Raw genomic sequence first — 24525 nt, forward strand, 5'->3', positions numbered from 1 at the left:
ATATGGCAGCCCTTTACTCCTCACTCAAAATGTCAAACCCCCTTCTATAAAAATAGAAAAAGGTTTGTGCATGTTGCTGGACCTCCGCTGTATTAACATGGCTCGAAATTGCTTGGGGCCTGATTAGCCCTTTTAAACTTCAGTCTGACGATTGGGGCCTGCCACCTTTCATCTGTTAATGGATAGCATTTCATTTTGCATTTGAGCATCCTTTCTACAGCGACATGGTATGCACACACCCAGCAGCCCGGCTTAAGTACTCCTTTGATCTGCCTACAATAGAGGAGTAGCTTAGGGATAATAGTCAGATCACCTCTCCAGCCCCCTTCTCATCCGCTCCCTGTAATATCAATGGCAATAGTCAATGAGCAAAGCATCATATCCGGAGTAATGCTGGAGAAGGGCAGCTCTGAAACAGAAACCCTTTCCGGGGCAATGACTTTACCATTATTGCGTGTTAGCATTACTGGGTCTAATGTATGTGGCTCAACGCTGGGTGTAAACAAATAAGCATCCCAGAGATGTCGGGATTCAGTGTTGTAGGTCGGTTTATGCTTCGACAGAATAGCTGATGCCTTTGTTCTGATAAGCAGCCAGACCGCAGAGATGGACCCGGCCCGGTTATTGTCAGTGGGAGACAACAGAGGAGTGTTGCCATTCAAGCCTGATTCCTTGGCAGTGATTGTATTCTGCAGAGATCAACTGTCTGCCAAGGCAGATTACACCAGGGAGGATAAAACTGTTGGAGTTTTAACAGTCTGTCTCCAAAAGGTGGTCTATCATAGATACTCACAGAGGATGATATTTGCTACATATTTGTTTTATTGGTGCTTTTTTTTTTTTTTGAGTGGCAATGCAAAACGGAGCATAGAGCTCAGACACCCATCAAAATAATGAGCTACGACATTTGATTTCCCTTTGGGATAAAGTATTTTTAAATTTGAATTTCAATTGAAGAATAAACTTTTGTTTTTTTCATAGAGCTTCTAGCAACTTTAACTGCATTCCTTACGTAACAATCAAACGAGAACCATTTTATGCGAATACAGAAATGTTTCAAATAGGGTTCCTATGAAAAAGTATATTTTAGAAACACCAAATGTCATAAGATGCGGGTGTGAGGTGGTGAGGTAGACGCAGCGGACCCAGGTATGATGAATAATGATGTTTTTAATGATGAAGCACAGTCCAAACAACGAGCAGCAGGCACATGGAAACACTGACGACGACTAGACTGGACATTGACGAGGACCCGACGAGGAACAAGGAACACAGGTGGAGTTAAATACACGGGAGGGTAATCACAGAAACGAGACACACCTGGGAACAATCAAGGGGAGGACAGGACAACGAAGAGACTTAAGGACACAGAAAACTCTAAATAAACACAGAAAAACAGATCCTGACACCAAAATTATGGGTTTTTTTTCAGATACTATTTTTTGTACCTTAATACAGATGAAGACATTTTGTGACAAAGTCTACCATATTCTATAGACAATATGATTTAGCACTTCAATCAACTTTTTTAGAGTGCCGGTTTACAACACATCATCTCAAGACACTTTGCAAAAACGAGAAAGACAATTCAATCATGCATTCAGTTTACCCTAAACCCAACAATGCCCTGACGATTACATTGGAAACTCTAGTGCAAGCAGCAATAGAAAAGTTTATTCCAAAGTGAATGTGCTGAAAAGAGTCCAGTCTGGGTTGAATTTGAGTGCATGCTGAACAGAATCTTCACATAGTGAACAAAGTAGATCTTAAAGGTCTTACTGTTCCGGTTGATGGTGAAGATCAGAGCAGGACGCAACTGTATCCACAAGGATTCAGTTTGACTGAGAGGGGCAGTGAGCAATCCTGTTTATGAGCCACCCTGGATAGAGGTGAGCGTTGGACAGTGGACAGGCAAGCAAGGATTCGATGGAGGATCCAGGCGAACAGCTAGGTGTGGCATCAGAAACATATCTGGAGGTCAAGGAGTGGGTCTTCAATAGGGCACTGGCTGCAAAAGAACAGAAAATGGAGAAGAGTTAAGTACCAGAAGCTATAAGCAAAATCTTAATGAACAGAGCAATTAGTTGACAGGTTACCAAAGAATGTAGGTTGACAATCTAGCAGAGAAATCACTCTTCAGAATAATGTACCCTTGATTGCAGCTGATGAGCACAAGCCTGAGGCTTTACCTGCCAGTCACATCCTGAGGAAGAGGAAAGTAGGAAAAACAAACACTCACACAACCACCACCCATCGCACAACCCAGTGGACACAACAAACAATGCAGTGAAGTCCAGTTTATAAACCCATATAGCGACAGTAGAGAGGGAAACTCTTTTTTAACAGGAAGAATCTCCTGCAGAACCTGGCTCAGTGTGAACAGTCATCTGCCACGACCGACTGGGGGTTTGAGAATACAGAGCATATATAGGCCTACGCAAAAAAAAAAAAAGAAAAACAGAAGCCCTCATCCAGGACTATTTTCTGTTAGAGGAAAAATAAGTTAATGGCAGTGTTAGCTCCTTCAGTGGCTTCATCTAGGAGAGAAACACATCTTAGCAGATCACTTCTGAGTGGGTCTTAAAGGGTGTAAAGTGAAAGAGAGCACATTCAGTTAGTTGCAGCAAAAGCTCAGCCAATAGCTTTGCCTAGAAGAGAGACACATAATGTTAGCCTCTGTGTTGTGATGGACAGGGCACCTGACCAGGGCCCACTTCCCAACTAATGAGTGCCGGCATAGGCTTCCAGCCTCCCATGAACCTGGAGAAGACAGCTTTTGCTGCAATTAAAGGTTCAGGGTTTTTTGCGGTACAACTCATCCAGCATTGCAGTGTTGAGTGTTCAAAGATTTTTGGCTAAAGCAAAGGGAACTAAATGCACATGTGTAGCAAAAATGTCACTTTGTTAGATGCTCATTGTGACATTTATGACAAAATATTATCATACCTAATAATATGATTATGAAGCTCCTGATCTTCCTCTGTATTTTTAACACGTTAGGTAATTTTAAAATTATTTAACACATTAATATAGTAACTGATGGTTGTATGATTGTGAGTGCATGCATAATTCAAGAGGTCAGAACTAATTTGCCTACATCTTACATCTTCAAAGGTGGGCGAGGACTGAAGAATTGTTGCTAATTAGGTAGCACACGTTGTGTATTTGTGTGTGTGGAGGCACGACACTTTTCCTCGCACATTGGCTTCCATGGCAAATCGGATCCGTGCTAAAGTGGAGGATATGCTCAGATGACTCACGGAGTGGGTTGAAGTCAAATTTATGTAAGGAAAAAAAAAAGGTCAGGGCGAAAGAAACAACAAAGATCAAAATCAAGGAAATTGTCACACCTGTGTGATGGAGTGGTTTGGCACCGACTTGCTAATGAATGGAAAACTCAAAAGCAGCCAATTAGACACAGTGCTTGTTAAAGCCGCCATGTAACACTTGCTGTGTTGGGATGGATTGGCCTTTCATGGCAGTTTTGGGCCTACTGATATGGCTGCTGACAAGTGTGTTAAAAAATAGGGAAAAATGCTTCCGGCCAAACTAGTCTGCTCTGTTTGCTGTGGCATTCTCATCATAGTGGGCAACGAAATGAGGGTCAGCTGGCTAAATGGCACCACCAAAAAAAAAACAAGCAAATAAAACACATCCGTTGGCTGGCTGCGGGGCTTCACAACAATATTCAAGCCCCTTCAACTTCATCACGTTTTGGGAACGTATAAAAAAAAACAAAAAAACATATAGACTTAATGTGACAGACCAAAATAAAGATGTGTATAATAAAGCGTGGAAGAAAAATTATACATCTTTTCCATTTTCTTTTTTTTCCCTCTTTTACAGTTTCAAGTGTGTGGAGGCATATTTGTACATGAACAATAAACTTTTCCATTTTTACGTTTCTAACACACACAACATCCCCTACAGTCACCAAGAGTGTGACGTATGTAGACAGCGTCTGGTTTTTCAATGGAAAAAAAAAAAATAGCAAACCGTCTATTTAGAAACAAACTTGGTCTTCAACAACAAAACTCAATGGCAGGTAACAGAGGCAACATTTTTGTCACTTAGTGTCAGATTTCTTCACAACAGGAAAATGCGACTGTTGCTGTGGTAGAGGGTGAAGGTGTTTAAAAACAGAGATTTTTGGCCAGGTCAGTGGTTAGACTGTTCCTTTTGGTGTTCTTCAGGTAGCATTTTCCAACAAGACAAACTGTATTGACAGCTCATTGATGAACTGGAAAAGAGAAGAGACACAAATATTAACTTACAGAAGTCTCAAAATGCACCTTTGTTGTAATGCATTATATGAAAGAACGTCAGTGTTGTAAATGGTTGTTTCCTCTGCAGCATGTTGCTAGCCTGGTGGAGCTCTGCCTCTATGGTTCTCCTCACTGACTAAAGTGATGCAACACAAGGGGAATGTGTTTTTTGAAACTTCTTTGTTGAGCCTCAGACATGATGAATATTGTCACCGAGCTGGCCTTTCTGCTTGTGAAGTCTACAAGAGGTCCAGCTCTACTCCTCACTGGTAGGATGTGAAATGCAGACATGGACTCTTCACCATTTCTCAATTTTCTTGTCTTTGCTGTTGTTACGTCATTATCATATTCAAAGTAGACTGTTTATTAAAGTTTTTTTTTCATTTAGATCAAAGAGAGCGTATTCTGTAAAACTGAGCTTTACATCATCTTATAATGTTATTCCTCCAGCAAAAGCATAGCTGGAGTTTTGCTTTGATTCTTTCATAGAAGTTTGAGGAACCCTTGAATCTCTGGTGGCAGCCATTCAGGCTGTGGCAGCCTAAACGCAACCCCCTGCCGAGCAGCAGTAGCAATTAGCAAACACCCGGTGGAACTGCACGTCTGCTCAGCTAATCATGCAAACTACACTACGGTACTTCTTAGTCTAACACACCTAAGAAAGGTTGTAAACAGCAGTATGAGAAGCATTGCTGTCAAGACATGCTGAAGGCGGACTATTGAAAAAATAAAAGCTTCTTAAAGGGACACAGACCCAATTCCAAAGTGTTAGTCAAATTTATGTTAAGTCATGTTTGACATATATAGTGTATTTATATCAACTGAAGACAACATAGCTACTTTACTGTGCTATAAAATGGAAATATGTGTCTGAAAATTACATAATACTGCCCCTTTAAATTTACAATTAGATTTTATAAAACAGTAGTAGCTATAGCAACCCCGCCCCCGCCCCCAATGCTGCCACCACTTTGCATGGTGCAAAGAAAGATCAATTCTGGCATCATGTAAAATGTGTTTTTTATATTTTTGCCGTGTCTGCGATGTTTTTTTTTATTGCTGCTTACCAGTAAAAAAAAAAAAAAAAAAAAAAAGGACTGGATTTTTACAGCATGGAGAGATCAACCCCCATGAGGTGTTGATCTCTCCAGACCCAGAGCTACAATACTTCCTTTGGGCGCTTCTGTGATTAATACTCAGTTCAGGGTTCAGGTGGACGGTCATGTTTTGGTAGGTGTGCAGTTGTGCTGCGCTCTTCCCATGTTCAACTAATGGATTCAGCAGTGCTGTGAGAGACGATTTTGTGTTATAACTTAACCCATAATTACTTTGTGTTGGTTAATCACACATGGCAAGGCAAGTTTATTTATATAGCACCTTTCAGCCAAAGACAATTCAAAGTGCTTGTACAAGAAAATTAAAAACAACATAAAAAAAATCAAGCAGATTAAAAATAGACAAAATAAAAATTACAATTTTGAATAGAGTGAATGAATAGAATTAAAAAAAATTAATAATAGGCAATGTCAAATAATAAGGTTTTTAACCTTGTTTTAAATAAACTCAAGGTAGGGACAGTCTTACAATGAGCAGGAAGCTTATTCCAGAGTGTTGGAGCATAACAACTAAAAGCTGCTTCACCGTGTTTAGTTCTGACTCTCGGAATGGTTAGTAGGTTTGATTCTGATGATTTTAAAGGTCTGAGTGGTATATATGGTTGAAGAAAGTCAGAAATGTAGTCTGGGTTTCTATTATGAAGTGCTTTGTAAACTATTAAGGAGATTTTAAATTCTATTCTTTGAGCAACAGGCAGCCAGTGCAGGGATCTTAGAACTGGACTGATATGCTGATCTCTTTTTGTTTTAGTAAGGACTCTTGCAGCAGAATTCTGGAGAAGCTGGAGCTGTCTTATTGCTTTCTTTGGATAATGCAGTAAAAATGCAATTGCCGTAATCGAGTCTACTAAAAACAAAGGCATGAACTAATTTTTCAGAATCTTGTGGGGACATGAGTCGTCTAATTTTACCAATATTTTTTAGATGGTAGTATGACATGAACAAATGTGGTTGCAAAATTGCATTTCAAGGCCTACGACTACCTTTGCAAAAAACTGTGTGAGCTGCTTCATTTTATTTTTCTCTTTTGCTAGCTTCATGAGAAAGGGAATCGAGGGGATAGGGGAGTCTAGATTAAAACAGTGATGCACTGCCGGGCTGCAAATCCTCCCCACCCCCAAAAAAGGGGGATAGAGGGAGGTGGGGGGGTGGTGGCTGACGGTGAAGATGAAAGCAGGGCCGATAAGCAAACAGGTGCATAAAGACAGTGAGAAGGAGTTCAAAAATAGAATATTGTAGAGCTAAGCCAGCAGGGATGAATAATGGAGAGGGAAGGAAAATGCAAACGTATAGTAAGGAGGGGAGGAGTGGTGTGATTCCACATGGGAGGATGACACATGTCTTCTTCTCCTTGGAGAGTAAAAGTAGAATTGGGGGAGGGACTGATTGACTGGCACCATCTTCGCCTGTCATTCAACATCTACTCATCCTCATCAAAGCTGGCCGGGCGCCCTGCGATGAAGCCAAGGGCAGAAAACGAGCAAGGCACATTAAGATTCATCAATCTGAAGCTGTTCCCTTCCAAACAAGCTCACCACATAAAAGGTTTTTCTTCCTTTCTCTCTCTCTCTCTCTCTCTACAGATATCAGTAAAGCCTCACCTTTTATTTCCCCATTATTCTGGCAAGCCATCTAAGAGTCGTGTCAACTGTTTCTGGTTGAAAACAAACAGCGTTAAAGTCAACGTCATCTCTTTGAAGGAGTATTAAAGAAAATACAAAAATAAAAAATAATAAAAAAGGCAAACATAATTTGCTGTCAGCCGCTGCTGCTGCAGTCAGAAAAATATTTTCCTCCCATCGGTCTCTGCTCTCTGAGTCAGGTAGGTTGAGTCACAGAGAAGTCAAACATGCTCCTTTTCTCGCGTCCCCCCGCTCTCTCTTTCACTCTCTCACTGTGCTTGTTTTACCAACACCAATATGTGGTTATTAATTACTGCGTGGCCTCAGCTGCTGAGTCCAAACATCCTGAATACAGTGGCAGAGTGACTCACCAGACTGGAGCTGTCCGAGGAGGCTGCCAGCGACGAAATACATCACACACATCAACACTGCGGCCCACCGCTGGCGCCTGAGAAGACGGTGTCTTAGCACTGCACCCTGCTGTTCAGCGCGGGTACTGCAACTCTACCAAGCTAGATCTTCATCACCATCTGGTGGCGAGGAAAGAGAATGCATTTATTCGAAATTTAATTTTGTGTTGCTTTGTAGCGAAGAATTTAAGCGTCGCCCACAACTAGTAAATTATGTCAGAGAATGAGCCGTACACTGATTTTGATTGAGAGGAGGAACATTTTCCTTCGTGAATATTATTGCAGCATCTTGTATTCATACTGGCATTCTTTGAATAATTGTGCCTCCCCAAACAACCTGCTCCTAAGTGGCTACAATTATACATCATTTAGGGAGAGCTTGGGTCATTCAAACGTTTAGATGTTTTTGTCTTGAAATCAGTTGCTATGGTTTTATGTTATCTAGCAATCTGCTATTATTTGAAAGAAATCCAAAGCATGAATTAGACTGATAGCAGCAAGATAGCTTCATAAAAATACACATTACAATTTTTTTCTCTCACTGCTTGACATTAAATCCAACAAAAATGTTCCTGTTTTAAGTCAGCTAGAATTACCACAGCTTTTTCTAGATGGTAAATAACAGAATATTAAGAATATTAATTGTGCACCATGAATCTAGAGGGTGTTTAAGCATGTCTATATATATTTCACTGAGCTCTCTGGACAGCTCTTTTAATAAAGTGAAGGCAAACTCTCAATCGCTTCTGCGAACACACTGCAGCTAATTCTTCTTCGTTGGGATTCGGCGGCCTCTTCAATCTGACTTAAATGTGGCTGGGAATCAAAACTAGGAATCAAAACGAAAAAATCTGAACGAATCCAGGAGAATTAAAACGTTAGTTCTAGTAGAAAATGTTTGGGATCCACTAAGGTAAGGGAACTAAGCTTCTAGTAACTTAAAAGAACAAAATTTGAATGATCGACAGATCATTCAAATTATACTTTAAGAGGCTTCGACTGAAGATCCTGGTTGTAGAGACCTAAATGTTGATTAAATCGTTAGATGGATGGATGGATGGATGGATGGATGGATGGATGGATGGATGGATGGATGGATGGATGGATGTATTGATGGATCAAGACCTTGGTGTAATCATCAAAGTGTGCAGCAAAAAAGTAATTTCACCTAAATTATTAGTAAACTGTCCCATTTTTAGCTCCATCTCATTTTAGAAATAAAGTTGTACCTCACTGTTCTCAACAACTAAGACCTGCATGGTAAAAACAATCATCCTTCAGAGCCTGCAAAGTAAAATCAGTACCGTCGCTCAAACTTCAATGCTAGGCTTCCTTTCTCCTTATCTATTACAGTTTTCAAAATGCTAACACTGTAATGTGACACCCATTTTATAAATCAGCCCCACTGCTGAGTGAGCACATAATTTCTTTGAGTGTTCACAAACTTACATAAAAAAAAAAGCCCAGCTAAATCTTTGAAAATTAAATGGTTCTTTTGTTCTGAAGCAACAGGGAAAGATTTGCAGCAGCATCGCCCGTGGGGAGCAACTGAGCGGAAGCACACGCTCCACGTTTTGACAGAGACAATTGATCAAAACAGACTAATTAATGTATGTGTTTTACATATATTCATTTCCGTATCAAATATTAATGGAAATAAACGTATTTGTTTTTCAAATGAGTGCGAGGCCTATCAAATATTTCAGACACACCTCATTAAAGATACAGAGCCGAGAGCGAGCATGCATTTTTAAAAGGGCCACAATTCACAATGGAATCTCGCAGAGTCGGCTGCTTACTGGTGCTGGCCTAGATCGGCTCTGCAGAAAGTGGGAGAGCTGCCAGAGATCAAGCTCTTCTTGTAGGGGAGTCAAACCCCCTTTGGCCTTTATCTCCTGTAGTATATGGAAAGCAAATAGAAAAAGAATTGCGTGGGTGGGCTCTCTACATCCACCCACGCACAAATATGTAATGTGGTATTTTTTAGATATTTTTATTCTAACAGTATGCTGCCGTGTTCAAAATGAAATCAAACTGATATCACTGGCCAGATCAAGCAATGTTTTCTATATGTACCGTATTGTGGAGGAGTAGAAAACAACAGGCCTAACAGGCATGGCTTGCTGTTGATTTTGTGCAACCGAATGATTAATTGAAAATGGAGTGTGTTCAAAATAAAAGCAGCGTGGAGTTTAATCAGCGAGGTGATTCATTCGGTGTCAAACAAAATCATCGTTCAGGAGAACTGTCTACTTTGATTAGAAAGCCGGCTGGATGAAGGAAAACACATGAAGGACCGCAGGAATAATGTCCTGATCTGCTGAAATGTTTTCGAATGTTTGGAACCAAAGCTAGAAGGCTATGGAAGAAAGCTGACAACTAGCTTTTGTATTCATAAAAAAAAAAAAAAAAAAAATGGAGAAGACTTAGCCAATAATGAGCTGCACGGTGTTCAAATTACCAGCTATTTGAACTATTTGCAGAAAGCTTTGGCAAAGTGCCACTCCTTTTCTCATGCTAATATAGCATCAGTTTCTAGGTAGAACCAAGGATCATAGATCAGTTTGACAGCATCAAAATACCTGACGAGCTCATGTTGCCTTATGCTGTATGAAATTACCCTTGAAGGTAATGTCTCACCAAAACAATGACACCAAAACACACCCAGCAAGAACATCAATCTTGTTAGCTACTGATCAAGAAGATTAATGCTACAAAATGGCAAGCTCAATTCACAAACCTTAGTCATTTAATCCCAACAATTTTTCCTCATGTTTTTGGTTTGGAATTGAAGTTGCAGCGTTCCCAATGCGTTGGCATGACGGCACAGACCGATACTATTTAGGAGACTGTGTCAGAGTATGTTAATGTCTCAACAGTTGAAGAATCCATCATCTCTTCCCAAAGTCCCTTTATGATTTTTTGTTCTTGAACTCAAAACTGAATATTGCAAATATCGCAGTACTCGCAGCAGGTAACAAAGCAATAATCTCAAACCCCGAGAACAAACGATAACAAAAGAACTAGAGTTTAAATAAATCATTCAAAGCTCACAACTTTCATGCTAATGTAAAGCCTGGTTTCTTTTTGCTTGACTAGGGTTCTGCTGGGTGCTCTTTGCTTTTGCACAAAGAGCTCAAAGAGTGCTATTGCTGTGATAAACTCGCTGAACTATTCCGCTCTATAGCTTTGTATTATTATAGCGCCTTAGAAAACACTAGCAATCATGAACGATACATCCAGGTTTTGGGGGCACCAAGTCGTGCTGTATCTCAGCTTCACAGTGCCAAACTACATTTATTGCATATTAGATGGCTTTATAATAATGTGATCTGGCCTGTAGTCCAGAGCTGCCACCTCCATTGTTGCGTAAGAGAGAATACGACCAAGAGCAACAATTTATTCCACTGTACAGCATTTCAGTGAGCCGTTTGAAATGTACTTTACAAATAAAGCTGAGAACAAACTGTACAATTTCTAAAACATCTATGAAGCAGGCATGATAAACCACAACAGTATGTACACTGTAAGAGGTAATTAAAAGATAACTTTAAAATGAGAAATAAGTGCTCTTGACATGTCTTTTTTTTTTCAAATTCTTTAAGATGAGAATTCAATGTCTTCCTTGCTCTCCTCACCTCACTCTGCGGTTAATTGAATCTTAAAATATGAGATATCATTCAAAGCCAATGTCACAGAGAGGATGAGAATAATCAGAAAATGTAATTGTGCTTTAGGTATTTAAAGAGGTGATCCTACACTTAGATAAACATCCCTGAAGTTTCTCTCTTTACTTTTTTCCCCTCATTTATTTTAATATTTTCATTGACTGGACCTAAACAATAAGTTGGCGACGGACCTAAAAACACTGAAGGTGTCCAGTGCCTTGCAAATGTTTTCATACCCCTTGACTTGTGACCTGAAAATTTATAAAAGCAATCTCCAATGCACATGTGCTTCACTGTATAATTCTGTTGTATTTTCAGTCTTTATACATGTAAGAATATTAGAGACCTACCTGAGAAGGTAAAATACACTGAAGTTTGTGGTGGTAATGTGATAAAGAGGCATGAATACTTTTGGCAGCAGCAGTGGTGATGAGTTTGAATTAGAAGCAACTGTTAATTTTACATCGACCTGTTAAATCTCTGGAAAAAAAGATTGTTTTGCAGCGGTCAAACAGCACAATGAACCCAAACGTGACCCCGGTTCACGTGGCACACCGGACACTGTAAAGAGAAAAGAAAACACACAATGTTGACCTGTTGAGAAACACAAAGCCACCCTGATGTCGCTGCAACAGGTTTGTGGCTTTGATCTTTATCTTCGTAAGCATGACTCAGTATGAGATCATGCTGACTCACAGCTACTACAATACAAAGATCTTTTTAGCTCTTAGTGACACCCACAGACGGAAAACATGAAGCCCATTGGAAAAAAAACAAACTACTTTTTAATCAACCTGTGAAGAGGTTCTCGCTCCTGATTTACCTCTGATAGTAATTGTATTCAGTACTTAGAAATATGCCTTCTGCACAACTCAAGCATATCAAAGTGGAGTATTTATTTTTTTATTTTTGTAGAAGGTCACAGAGGACAAGACAAACTCCTTCCTGAACCCTTCTACCACCAGTTCCGTTCCTGTTAGGCTGTAACTTAATCTGCTACTCAACAAAGGTGCCACACATCAACGGGAGCGATGAGTAACAAACTGAATGCAAATTTTGTTTCACTTGGCACAGATTTCATTGTAGATGGCATTCACTGTATTCAAAGCAGGCTTCGGTGAGGCATCTGTAGCTCTGCAACACTGCTGAAAGCACAGACTGTGACTGAGGTGCCGTCAGTGCTCTCGCAGTCAACACATTCCCACTTCACTGATCATTCTTATATCAAGCAGTTCATTAAATTGTGCATAATTAAAGCTAACGTCGTTACACTTGTAACAGCAGTCAGTGCAAAAACACGAGTTTGGGGGGGGATTTCTGAGTGCAATTACCCGACTTCAACAACAGAGGGGGCGCTTTGATCGGTCTCCTGTGTTGCGCGGAGTCGTGATCCATTTGAGATCTAGTGAGTCATTTCTCAGTACCACGGTGTCCTGTGCCTTCCACGTGGTGGTGAGTCACCCTCCAGTGGGGAAAGAACATGTAGGACAGCTTCTGACTGACATACTTGATGAGCAGATACCATCTAAGAAATACTTGGCTATAAGGAGCAGAGCAATTCAGGAATAATAAAAAAAAAAAAAAGTTGCCACAAAAGGAAATTGATTTTGATCTCCCAAAACAAGCTTGCCAATAAATAACAGCCTTCTGGTATGTACTGCAATAGAAAGAATGAGATCCACCAGAATGCTTTTTATTTCAATTTATTTATCTTTAAAGAACCAATACGAATCAGGGAGGGGGGATGTCTTCAAAATGGGTACAATGATAAAAAAAAAACAACAAAAAAAAAAACTGACCATTTTCCATTCTCCTCCACCCCGTCTGTCAGACCAGATCCCGGGCTCAGTGTGTGAGCTGAAATCTGCATATTTGTTTGGGAAATCCTGTAGCCCCCCCACCTCATCACAACCCTCTCCTCCCCATTTGGTAAAATGAATGACAGCTGGAGGAGTACCAGCTGGAGCAGCTCTGATTTCCTGTCTGAAATGTCTGCGTAAATGTAAAATGTGTGTGAGGAATGCTCAGCAGGGTCTGATGGGCTTATCTGAGGTGGACTGATTATTGCACTCCAACAAGACTTATAAGAAGAAGGGGGGAAAAAAAGTCATGGCTCTTACATAGTTACTTTAAAAAAAATTAAAAAAAGAAAAATTGGATAACAAAGTGTCCTTGCCCCTGCCAAACTCAACACTGCCACAATTCTCTTGCGAATAAATATTATATATTTAGACTCAGTGAGGCCCTAAACTGAAAGTGACTTGAAGCAAGTGAGGAGCAAAAAAAAAAAAAAATTTTCAATAAAAAATAAAACAAAAAGAACAAACAAACAGAACATTACTGCATTTTCAGGGTGAACCTTTTGAGTTTTGTGCAAAAACAAAAAACACAATCGAAATGTGTTCAAAGTTTAAAAATGTTTTTTTTTTTCTTTCTTAAAATAGAGGCCAAATAGCAATGAAAGGAAACAAGAACAGAATCAAAACATCATCACCATGTATGTGTAAAAATAAAAATTCACATAATGAAAGGTAAAATATCCCATGATTACAACTTAAAGTGAGAAGAAAAAAAAAAAAGAAAAAAAAAAAAAGAAAAACAAAAAGACAAGTACAGGATGGACTCGAGCGGAGAGAAAAAAAAATTAAAATAAAATAAAATTCTGGCCCGTGGTTTGGTTGAGCTGTAGAACCGGGAGGCGGGCCCATCTGTGTGCTTTGACCTTCCATTCATTGGTTCGGCTGGTGGACTTCCCCAGATTTTGTTTGATCATTCGATTTCTCTCAGATCAATTAACCATGACTCAGTGTTTACAAATCATCACAACAATTACTGATAGCACTCTCTTTTTTTTGTTATCTTCTCTTTGTTGGAAGATTCCGAACTAGATGTGCATTGAAAGCGGATGCACAGACGGACGGCCTACTGCACGCAGCAGTTGTGGCCGTTATCTTTGAACCGCAGACGCATTTTGGGTCTGTATTTCTCGAGGTAAAGAAGCTGTTTGGAGTTGAAGGCTCCACGTCTCTTCCTACAGGAAACAAAAAACAGGAAAGAAGTTTTAGTTCTAAAATGGGAAGGCACACACTCAAACTCAGAGGAATTATTAACCTTTTAGAGTAATCCACTTCTTTGCTTATTGACCATTTCTCACTGACAACAAGGACCAACAATGTGTCTACAACTCATTAACTCATCTCTAACAGTTCAACCACATGAAAAAGGTTCGTATTGCAACCATGCAGCCTTCTTTAAAGAGACAGTGGAGAATTTCTGGAATGAGGTTATTTTTTTAAAAAAAAAAAAGAAAAAACAAGCCAGTTTTGTCTTATCTGCAGCAGATTACTTGGTATCTTTAAAAGTATGAATTTCAACTGGTCAGGCCTAGCTAGACTGAAAGAAGCCCAACGTGCAGCATGTTTAAATTGTCAAAAATCAAAAATGTCACAGCAGTTTATGCCAATGCTATTGTATAACTTTAAACCACTGTCATGTTTGCGTCGGATGCTAATTTACATATAAGCTAAAAATTGTTTTTACACAGAAAATCGATCTAGGAGGCTGTGCACTCCCAATAATCGTCCCATGAAACAAAGTGTAAAGAGCAACAAAATGTTAACTTAAAATGCTACAAATAATATTTAACAGATTTTTGTGGATGATTTGACTCTTTGGCTACACTTAGAGCATATAAGTGTCATATGTCATTAAAAATAGGCATTAATAAAATGTAGAAATTCGTGTTTACAAGAATGTTGTTGAACAGACAGTGAAAGAGCAGGAAGGATACCAAAACAAGGTGGCTTACGCTTCAGTAGAAGAATGCTTTGCAGGTTTGCAGAGAAGATTGAGAACTTTGGCTTAATGCCCTTTTCCATTTTCAATTATTAAATTCTAAGTATTTAACAAGTATTTAATACTCTTTAAACTCACTTTACATGGACATTCTGATTGGAAAATGATATAGTTTGTGTCCAAGAACACATTTCATGTAGGAAGATTGTTGGTGGCACACCACCTACCTTGATTTCCTGTGTACATAATCAGTGGCTTCTTTGCAAAAAATAGCCTCCTGATGTCACAAAAAATAGTGTTGGTGTAAACTGCTATGAAGTTCTTAAGGATTCAGTCATTTTACAACTACAGAAGTCTTCTTTATTTCCAAAAACTGTTACACAACTTCAGCCTCCACAACCAGGTAAGCTGGATTTATATTAATAAAGACGCAAATATACTCATTCACTGCTTGTAACCTTTTAACCTAATCTCAGTCCATAAAGAAATAATCATGTTTTGAGTCTGTAAAGCTCTAAGACTAGTACTCACTGCCTTATGAACTGCACGGCATCTTCATACTTCATTCCTCCCTCAAGGAGGGCTAAGGCCACCAAGACTGGAGCTCTGAAAGGTAAAGGAATCCATTAGACTGGTTAAAGCAAGAACGGGGAGAACAGGAGATGAAATGCCAAGGTTCGCAGGGCTCCTTGGTAATAAAACAGGGGGAGGAAGGTAAACCTGGGAAACAGGCCTGGGAAATCTACAGGGGTGTACAAGTTCACAGGCGCCCTACTGAGCCGCTGTACTAGTACTTTGTGATAAGTTACAGTAAAACGGCCAACTCCTCGCTCACCAGAGAGAAGATGGGATGAGAAAAAGTAAATAAATATAGCTTGGACGAGTTCCTTGGACAAGGTCAGATTTCAGCTCTAGCGGAGCATTTCCTTCAGCTACTTTTCTAGCTCAGAAATTCTGAGGACCAGCGAATTAGAAAATTGAAAAGAAAAATGAAGTTCAGATGAAAATATCTCTCTCAACACGTTCTCTGTACCAAACTCGCGCGGATGAGTTCAGCAAGTAAACCTCTACGAAAAAGACTGGTGGTGGTTTCAGAAAATACCAGTCCAACCAATACTTGGAAAAACGAACCCTCTGGAATGTCACAGCAATGCAAAAGAAAGAAGAAGAAAAAAAAGGCCTGGAAGCTAGAGGAGCTGCTGGGTGTGCTGAGTACTTGTGGTCTGAGAAGACACTTTCACACCAGTTCGCCCACATCATGTGCTTCTTCCTGCATTGTCTTCACACTTGTGCTATTTTACACAACTAAACTGTAATTCCCCGTCACACTAAGGTGCGATTACAACGCGGCATAACTTCACATTACCCGTGCAACCTCGCTTTATGGCGAGCGAAAATCGAATTGCCTAATTTTGCAGTCACAGACAGAAAGTGTTGTAACTAATGACGGATTATCTAATCTGTTGACTTTATTTACAGAGCCCTCAGGGAACAGGAGGAGAACACAACAGTTCAAGTTACAAGATGAAACTCAGCACTGGGACAAAAGACAATCGGCTCAAGCTGTGTCATGTCTAGGGAAGAAGGAACAGGTGGTGAAGGGAAGAACAGAGGGTGAGAGGATGGCAAGAAAGATTAGAAAAAAAAATAAAGAATTGACTTCTCAGACACTTCACAATTCTGAGCTTTCTGTAGCAGTGTGTGAACTCTGTGACCTCATCTAGGAGTCAGTGTGTTACAGGTGGATGAAACAGAGCCTTGTCTGACCAAGAAAAACCCCACGACTGGACAACAAACCCTAACCGTGGAGGCAGGGCTACAGCCAACAGGATTACATTAAAATATACTTGTGTATCAGAATAGCCCAGTCAAAGCCCAATTCTAAATTTAATTGGAATTCTAAGGCAGGATATAAAAACTAATGTTCACAGATACACTTTTCCAATAACACTCAAGCACTTTTGTTGTAAAGTTTCAAACTTTTTCAGCATCACATTTGGACATAAAAAATTCAATTTCAATAATGTTGTTTAACATGCAAAATATAAGACAACCTTTATTTCTAATACTATGCAGATCAATAAGTTACTGTATCAAAAGGAATAATAAATCTTTATTATAGTGAACAAGGTTTCCCCCCCGAAAACTTGCTAAGCCCGGTGGTTGGGCGCTCAGCAGTCATTCATCCAGCGGCCCGTCGTGTTTTTGGGTTCAAAAATGGTTAAAGTTGAAAGGGAAATTTGAAAATATCACTTGGCAATTATGCGTTATTGAAAGATTGGAAGATTAATACCTGAACACCAACTATAAAGTTTTAAAAATGCAAACATTTTAAAAGACTTAAATAAATAAGCGATGCTTAGCCTGGTGGGGGCACAATTAAATCCTGGTGGCCCGCCAGGCTTAAAATACACTGGGGGAAAACCTGGTGGACCAATCCAAACAGGTCATGCTAATGCAAATTACCTTCCTTCTCAAATGACATACTTAACACAATTTACAAAGAAACTTACAAAAAAAAAAAAAAAAGGGAAAAAAATATCTCTAAAAAAATATTTTTGCCAGGTTTTCTGTCATATAGCAAATAGAAATAATTTTGCTGATTCTAACTGATGTAAAACAAGAAGTTATTTCTAATTTAACTTCAGAGAGCAAGAAACAAAATGTGTTGGCTTTTTCATTGGGTGAATGAAAACATCTGCTTTCAACTGTAAATACTGTATTCCAAATTTAGGATTATAATCAGACGTCACGTTGCACTTTGATTTTCAAACTGCACAGTTTTGTAATAACCTCTTTTAAAGACTTTATCCAGAAATCAAGGAAATTCTAAGCCTTGAAAACACCTAACTGAAATTGTGTGAATTGAATGTGTAGCAAAGAGCAATTTCTGTAGGATTTAGTTTAAGTTTTTGTCTGAAAAACGACAAACTGAGACATTCGTACCTGCCCAGCCCTGCCACACAGTGCACAGCGACGCAGCAGCCGGGTTGCTCTCGAAACTTGGTGTTAAGCAGCTTCAGCCAGTCGTCCACAATCTGCGTGGGAGGAGGGGCACCATCATCGAAGGGCCAGTCCTGGAGTTGGAAAGCGCAAATTGAAAACTAATCAGCACGAATGACTTCGGAAGGCAGAGACAAACCCGGAAAAGCGATGCTCACCAAGACTTGTATGCCCTCCTTCTCCACTGGAGCCTTATCGTAGGTGGCATCACAAACTCTCACCAACGTGTCTACCTCGAACTTTTTCAGCTCCTGACAGACGACAAATAAGCTTTTAGTCGGAGACATTCATAACAAATATGAATGCACTCGATGACCAATAAAGCCTCTCACCTCGGTAAACTTGTTGAGCGTAGCATTGGTGGGATTGTGGGTGATAAGGAACCTCATGGCCTCATGTTTAATCTCGACTGCAGCAGGGCGGTTCATGTTGGCGAGACGGCTTGAAAAAACAATTACAATACTCATAAAATAAAAAGCGACTGTTGGCTCAGATGTACAGATTGCTATGAGGTTTGTGTGATCGGGGAAGGGTAGAATAAATAAAAAAAGGACAAGACGTGAATAAGAATGGGTCAGGAGAACGACAGTTCTTCACTGAGGGATGATGCACACAGAGAGAAAAAAAACAACCCAAACAAAACTAGTCCACAGTTTTCTGGGATGAGAAAAATGTAAATTGAAAGGAAATTGAAACAAAAAAATAGGAGGGGAAGAGGAAAAAAAAAAAAAAAAAAAAAAAAAAAAAAAGGATGAGACTATCCAAAAGTCATCCAATGAGTTTACCCCATTCAGGAGAGCTGGTTGTGATTGGCTGTTCAAGGAGAAAGCGGAAAGCAAATATTTTTCGTATTGGTTGGGATAGGGCAGGGCAGTCAGGCCAAGGACTACGCGATATCCCAGAGAGGAAGGGAGGCCTTTTGGAAAAAACGTCAGCAGTTCCTAATGTGCTGGCAGTCAGGGAGGTTTCTGGGTAGCGTAGTCCCTCGGGGGGCGGCCGATTCACTTCTCCACTGAGGTGAGGTGCTGTGCCTGGCAGAATTCTCCGGTCACACACGCCATATAGGTACGGCTGAAGTCGACACAGAAAGCCTGCGTAGAGAGGGGAAAAAGGATTCTTAAATTTAAAATAATAATAATAATATCACACTTTTAAAACAGATCAATTTAAATTAAAAGGAAAGTACACATTTCTCACACTACAAAATGTTAAAAGTTGTTCTGCAGAGGATGTCCACATGATCACCTACTTACGACCACAAATGCAGAAATGCTATTCTCAGAATGTAATTACTGCTTGCTTATTAGACTGTGTGACCCGCCGTTGATATTTCACTTGCGACTCTGATGAAGACACAGATCGTGTTGAAACGTTTTCACAACAAAGCTAAAAACGGATCATTGGGCTTAATTCCTGTCCGCAAGTTTGTGCTGCGCAGCAGCAGCACTGTCCGTCAGAAGACGTGCAGAGTGTCAATCTTTTAATTAATACTTCCTGTGTTCAAAATATGAGAGGTAAACAGTCATTTATGTCCTCCAAACTGAGTCAGAACCTTGTCTCTGTCAATAAAAGTCTAAAAATTATCTGCTCCGGTTTACTAAACACAAACAGACTCAGAACAAAATCAACTCAATGTTTCTTACCTCAGACTATGTCCTTATTCTAATAATTTAATGCAAAAAAACCCAGAAAATAAAAATCCCCAAGCACTGGTTTCCATTTTTCCCCCCTTTCTGATACATAAAGCTTGCTTTAGATCTTAGAGTCCTCATGTTACCTTTAAACTCAGTATACATCCAAAAACCAAACTAATTGATTCTTTTCCCTCAGCCAGCAGTAAATGCTTAAGGTAGCGCACAGTGCCTTAAATTAGAACAAGTCCATGAGCTGAAATAAAATATTTTATAAGCTGTATTCAGATGAACAAATATTGTCTCAAGTTTTGGATGTGCATGACTGGGCCAAATATCTTATGCATTATTTTTTTTAGCTCTCCATAGAAAATGGCTTTCCATTCAGCAGTGTAATAAAGGGCTATTAAAATGAGTGCAGAAGTCTTGACTGGACTATGCACGCAGCAGTTGAGATTTATTCGAATTTCTTTTAAATCATACAAGCATCCCATCCTAATCAAATTCAATAATAATGGATTCAACTTTAAAAGTAACTAAAAAGTTTATAATTATTATTTTTCAATTGGTGTGTGTTTGCAGCTCTAAAGCTCGATTAAATATTACAGTTTGAGACATATTGAAATTTAGAGGTCAACGATGAACAATGTGTGCATCCCTCATCATAAGCAATATATTCAAGTCCTAATATCTCGTATTATTCCATTAGCTCCACAATAAATAGTGACATTCAAGGACAAGGCAATGGCAATGCGGCCAAAAGTCTCCACTGTCACTGTCCACACTAAAATGCAATAATGATAGCTCTTCAAGAGCACATCCATCCGTTTCTAATCATCTTAAATACAAACTTGAGTGACTAAAACCTTCAATAAAAAGGACACACCTAGCTAAATGCAGTGCAGGCGGCGTCTCATTGGTTGAAGGACACCACACACCCAGCATATCTGAGATGTCTAAACATGCAACGAATCACTTCCTCTTCCAGTGACTAAGACTGATCTAATTACATGATGTTTAATCAACAAAAAACTAGAACAAAAGGTACACAGGGTATCTGCGGGTTTCAGAAAGTCAAATTTAAGACCTTTTTCTAATATCACTGTAAGTTACATTCAAAGCCAAAAAGCCTACAAATATAAGGGGGACTTCAGACATATCTGCAGTCTTGAAGACCAGAGTGCCACGCTAAAAATCTTGGGTTGGCAGCACAAGTGGTGGAAACAAACATTGTCCAGGGAGCTGACCATAAATGTGCACTTACCCATATAAGAGCTGTGAGTAACGTATTCAGGCTGACTTACATTTTTATCCTAATGAACTTAAGACATTTTAAGGCCTTAATCTTACATTTTTAAAAAAAGGTAAGACATTTAAGTATGTGCAGACAACCTGTTATACGCAGAAGAATAATAAAATTTTCTGGTCTTGGAATAACAATGACCAGAAAGTTACCCAGCAAGTTCATTTTGATTACAAAAAATAATCCTGCAACCTGCAGCACATTTTTGAGTCTGTAACACTGCTTTATTTAGCTGTGAAATTACAACACCTTTGGATTACGACACTTTGTAAATTCACCACCTGTCACCCAAATGGAAACTAATAATATGCACAGCAGGGCTGGCGCACACGCAGGCTTCAGAAGACTCCGTCCCAGAACAGGTAATGTCTGGTCTGTAACTAGCTAGGGAGTTGCCACTCAAACCGCTGCCAAGTCCTCGACAGCCTAAAGCCAGCTGCCGCAAACTGGCTGGAACCGTCTCAGAGCGACATCACACGGAGGTGTGTGTGAGGGCCTGCGCGGAAGGAGGGATTGCGGGGAGCTGGCTATCAGGACTAAGTACACACAAGAGTGGGTGGTAGAAGGCTCAGACTTTCACTGCACAGGCCATAGTCACAAGGTGAGGATTAAAGGGTGGGCAAAGATTCAAGAGCCAGAACTTCAGTCCCACGCTCCCTTTTTAACTCTTCAAAAATGACCAGACTTCGGCTCTGAATCACTGTTTCTCTTGCTTACGAGAGCAAAAGCCAATTTCAATGCGTCTCAACTGAATCTGCTTCCCTTGTAGTAGGTTTTATGAAGAAGAAACACAGCTCAAGGGATCCAGGAATATGATGCCATTCTTAGAAACCACAACAACTTTCTCATCTTTCCTCAACTCCCACCAATCTAGTGCCGCTTATCCGCAGTCAACTACCAACCAGAGTCAAAGGGACGCATCTACCCACTGTAAATTCTACTATTCGGTTCTTCTCTCCCTCTTCTGTGTTTGGCAACAGCTATAAGGACACTCTCAAAGACAGACTCGACTTTTTTCTTTCCCCCACTCCTTTCATTCTGTGACGGCCGAGATCCTCTGTGACGCCTTTAACTACCACCCTCGAGCTGCCAAAAACAGAACAGGAGGGTTGCATGCAGACAGCTGAAGAATGGGGACTTGAAGGACTTGATGAACTTTTGATTCTTCAGAAATGGAGAGGAGTGTCAAAAAATGTGGCTGCTGGTTGTTTTTAACATTAGCAATGAGACACAAAGATACAAGGAGATGAATAAACAGGAACAGAGCAAAACACTAACACAAGGACCAGACAGGACTTCCACAAAGACAGGTTAGGTCAAAAGATTAAAAATAATAATAATAAAAAAAAACAGACTAGAGATGGTTGACCAGATGCAAAGAAGTCATATTGTTTGGTTTGAAGACTCAGCAAACAGCAGGAATTAGAGAGACAAAAAGACAACAAATTTGAATTGTCATTTGAATTGAACAATTTGAATGTCACCATGCGTATAAATAAATAAAAAGGAAAGAAAGTAGGGCTTTATTTTGGGGCGGGATTTCCATTATGCCTAATGAAGTCTGAGTAGGCCTAAGCATCTTCACTTCCCTTTTAGCTTGCCATCCACTTAACATGCAGATAAGCAAACAAAATTCATGAAGTTAACTGAAAATTCGCAACGATTCCGAAAAGTGTTTATGCAACAACTTCTTAAAAAAAAAAAAAGTGTAACCAACAGTATTTATAGATATTGGTTGCTCCAGCATTCACATGTTTATTTCCCTGATAAATATGAGCAAAGGATCAAGATATACACTTTGAGTTAACCACCATGCCTTCATTTGCGTTCAACAAAGTTTCTTTAGATTGCATTTAATCCTGAAACAATACCACCCACTGAATTTTTCAAGTTTGTTTACGTTCCAAATTTTTGGATTTTCACCTGACTTGAAAAGAGTGAATAAATGCAGAACAGGATAAGAAAAAAAAAGTAAAAGGAAGTTGACTTTATTGGGCCCTCAAAGTAGATAAACAAATTGGGGTGGGGGTGATTTCAAAAAGGAAGTAGGTAAAACTTGGCAACATCAGACCAAAGCAGCTGCCTGTAGGGCTGTCGTCACTAGATTGTCGGGAAGGCATGCAAACTACAGTTGAAATTTGCAAACTGGTTCTGCGATCAAGAACCGCTTCAATGTAGTAAGAATGAGATGCACTTGCACTTGGTTTGTAGACGACAGAGCATGTTTAACCACACAGGAAACAAGCCGTGATGCATAAATTAGCAGTCAGAGCTGCCAAGTGACAAGCCAGCCATCTTTGGTTGAGTTTATAGTGAATGAGTGGTAGAGGTATTTTATGTAAATCACTTTAAACCAGTTTTTTTTTTTAAATCAATACCTCCAAAAGTCCCTTGTAATATTTGTCCTTGTTACAGAAAATCAGCATGTTTCTACATTATCCTGCACATAGCCAGAGGTTGTTGAATTCCACTATCTCCAAAAAGCATGAGTAAACTAAAACTTGCTTTTACTTTCTTATGTAATTGACTCCTGATAAATCCCAGAGAACGGAATAGAAGTCTTGAAATTTAAGGGGGTGCAAAAAATTGGAAATAACAAAGGGGGAAAAAAAACAACAACAAAAAAACTACTCGTGGGATATTTGAATTGATTCAAAATGAAAAAAACAATTTAAAGATGTGTTCAACTTGAATGTTTTTGCGAGTATACTGCAAGTCGCATTATGCGTCCACTCGGCTACCGTAGGAGGCCATCTTTGCGCATTTTAAATAATTCTTTGACAGATTTTTATTTAAGAAAATCCAGACAGCTAAGCTAAAACCCGATGCTGGGAATTTAAGTTGCAGAATTTTATGCACACGCCTATTTTTCTTTTTAAATAAACTGATGGAATTTGATGCACTATGGAACCTTATAGACTGTTTTAAATTAAGCTTCTGTTTACACTGCACTTCCTCTTCTCAGTCATAATTTAAACAGAATCTTAGCGTTTTTGCTAGAAAAATTGGTTTCAGACTTTAATCACTAAACACTGAAAGATCCACATCTCTATTGGAATTCATCCCCTTGTTACAGTGCAGGTGTTCAAAACAAACAAAAAAAGTGATCAGCTCAAAAGCATTTGCATTGTAAGTCCCTGCCATGTACACACATAGCTATATAAGAAAAGAAATACATAGCAGTTGCTATTTTGTGCATGCCTGGCTGTACAAATATATATTCTAAATTGGGTAAAAGGTCACTATGTACACGCAGAGGCCCACACAGTGGGCTACTTTGTGCTCCATTCCCACATCACATGTGCTGTGGATGAAGCACTGCTAAAACTGAAAAAGAAAGGAAAGACAAAAGCCAACAGTATATAGCATGGAGTTTACAAAAAGCTAACTACTTGCACACGTCTTTTTAAGTGACAAAATGAGAAAGACCAGAAGGAGGCGGAATAAAATGGTATTGAGCAGGGAGTAGCGGTACCACATGATAAGAACAGCGGTATCTGAGAACAGAGAGGGACATGCAAACCAAAACATGCGATAAAAGAAGCAGAATAATGGGAATCAGGGCATGGGTATCCAACAGGTGCTGACTCATTGGTTTAGGTGGCCTCAGCTGTGGAGAAATCTGAATATAAAGTATCATCTGACCAGGGTTAAAAATACATGTTATCCTTTATGACGGACATTGTAACGGCGTTAATGTTTCAACAGATTGC

General features: G+C 39.6%; 1 protein-coding gene across 2 annotated transcripts in view; it reads right to left on the bottom strand.

The window, feature by feature from the left end:
* Positions 1 to 12767: 12767 nt before the first annotated feature.
* LOC102228768 (protein tyrosine phosphatase type IVA 2-like) overlaps positions 12768 to 24525 on the bottom strand; it is a 28630-nt gene continuing 16872 nt past the window's right edge. Inside the window, exons 2-7 of one of the 2 annotated variants that reach the window (XM_023345469.1) lie at positions 18664 to 18969; positions 18211 to 18319; positions 18037 to 18129; positions 17822 to 17952; positions 15407 to 15481; positions 12768 to 14111 (exon numbers count right to left, since the gene is read on the bottom strand). In XM_023345469.1, the coding sequence (XP_023201237.1) occupies positions 14003 to 14111; positions 15407 to 15481; positions 17822 to 17952; positions 18037 to 18129; positions 18211 to 18319; positions 18664 to 18668 (522 nt within the window). In that variant the 5' untranslated portion in view covers positions 18669 to 18969 and the 3' untranslated portion in view covers positions 12768 to 14002. Of the gene's footprint in view, positions 14112 to 15406; positions 15482 to 17821; positions 17953 to 18036; positions 18130 to 18210; positions 18607 to 18663; positions 18970 to 24525 lie in introns of those variants that run through there. The other variant, XM_014475000.2, reaches the window with a different exon arrangement.

Source organism: Xiphophorus maculatus, chromosome 13 (assembly GCF_002775205.1).
Source record: "Xiphophorus maculatus strain JP 163 A chromosome 13, X_maculatus-5.0-male, whole genome shotgun sequence".
Lineage (NCBI taxonomy): Eukaryota > Metazoa > Chordata > Actinopteri > Cyprinodontiformes > Poeciliidae > Xiphophorus > Xiphophorus maculatus.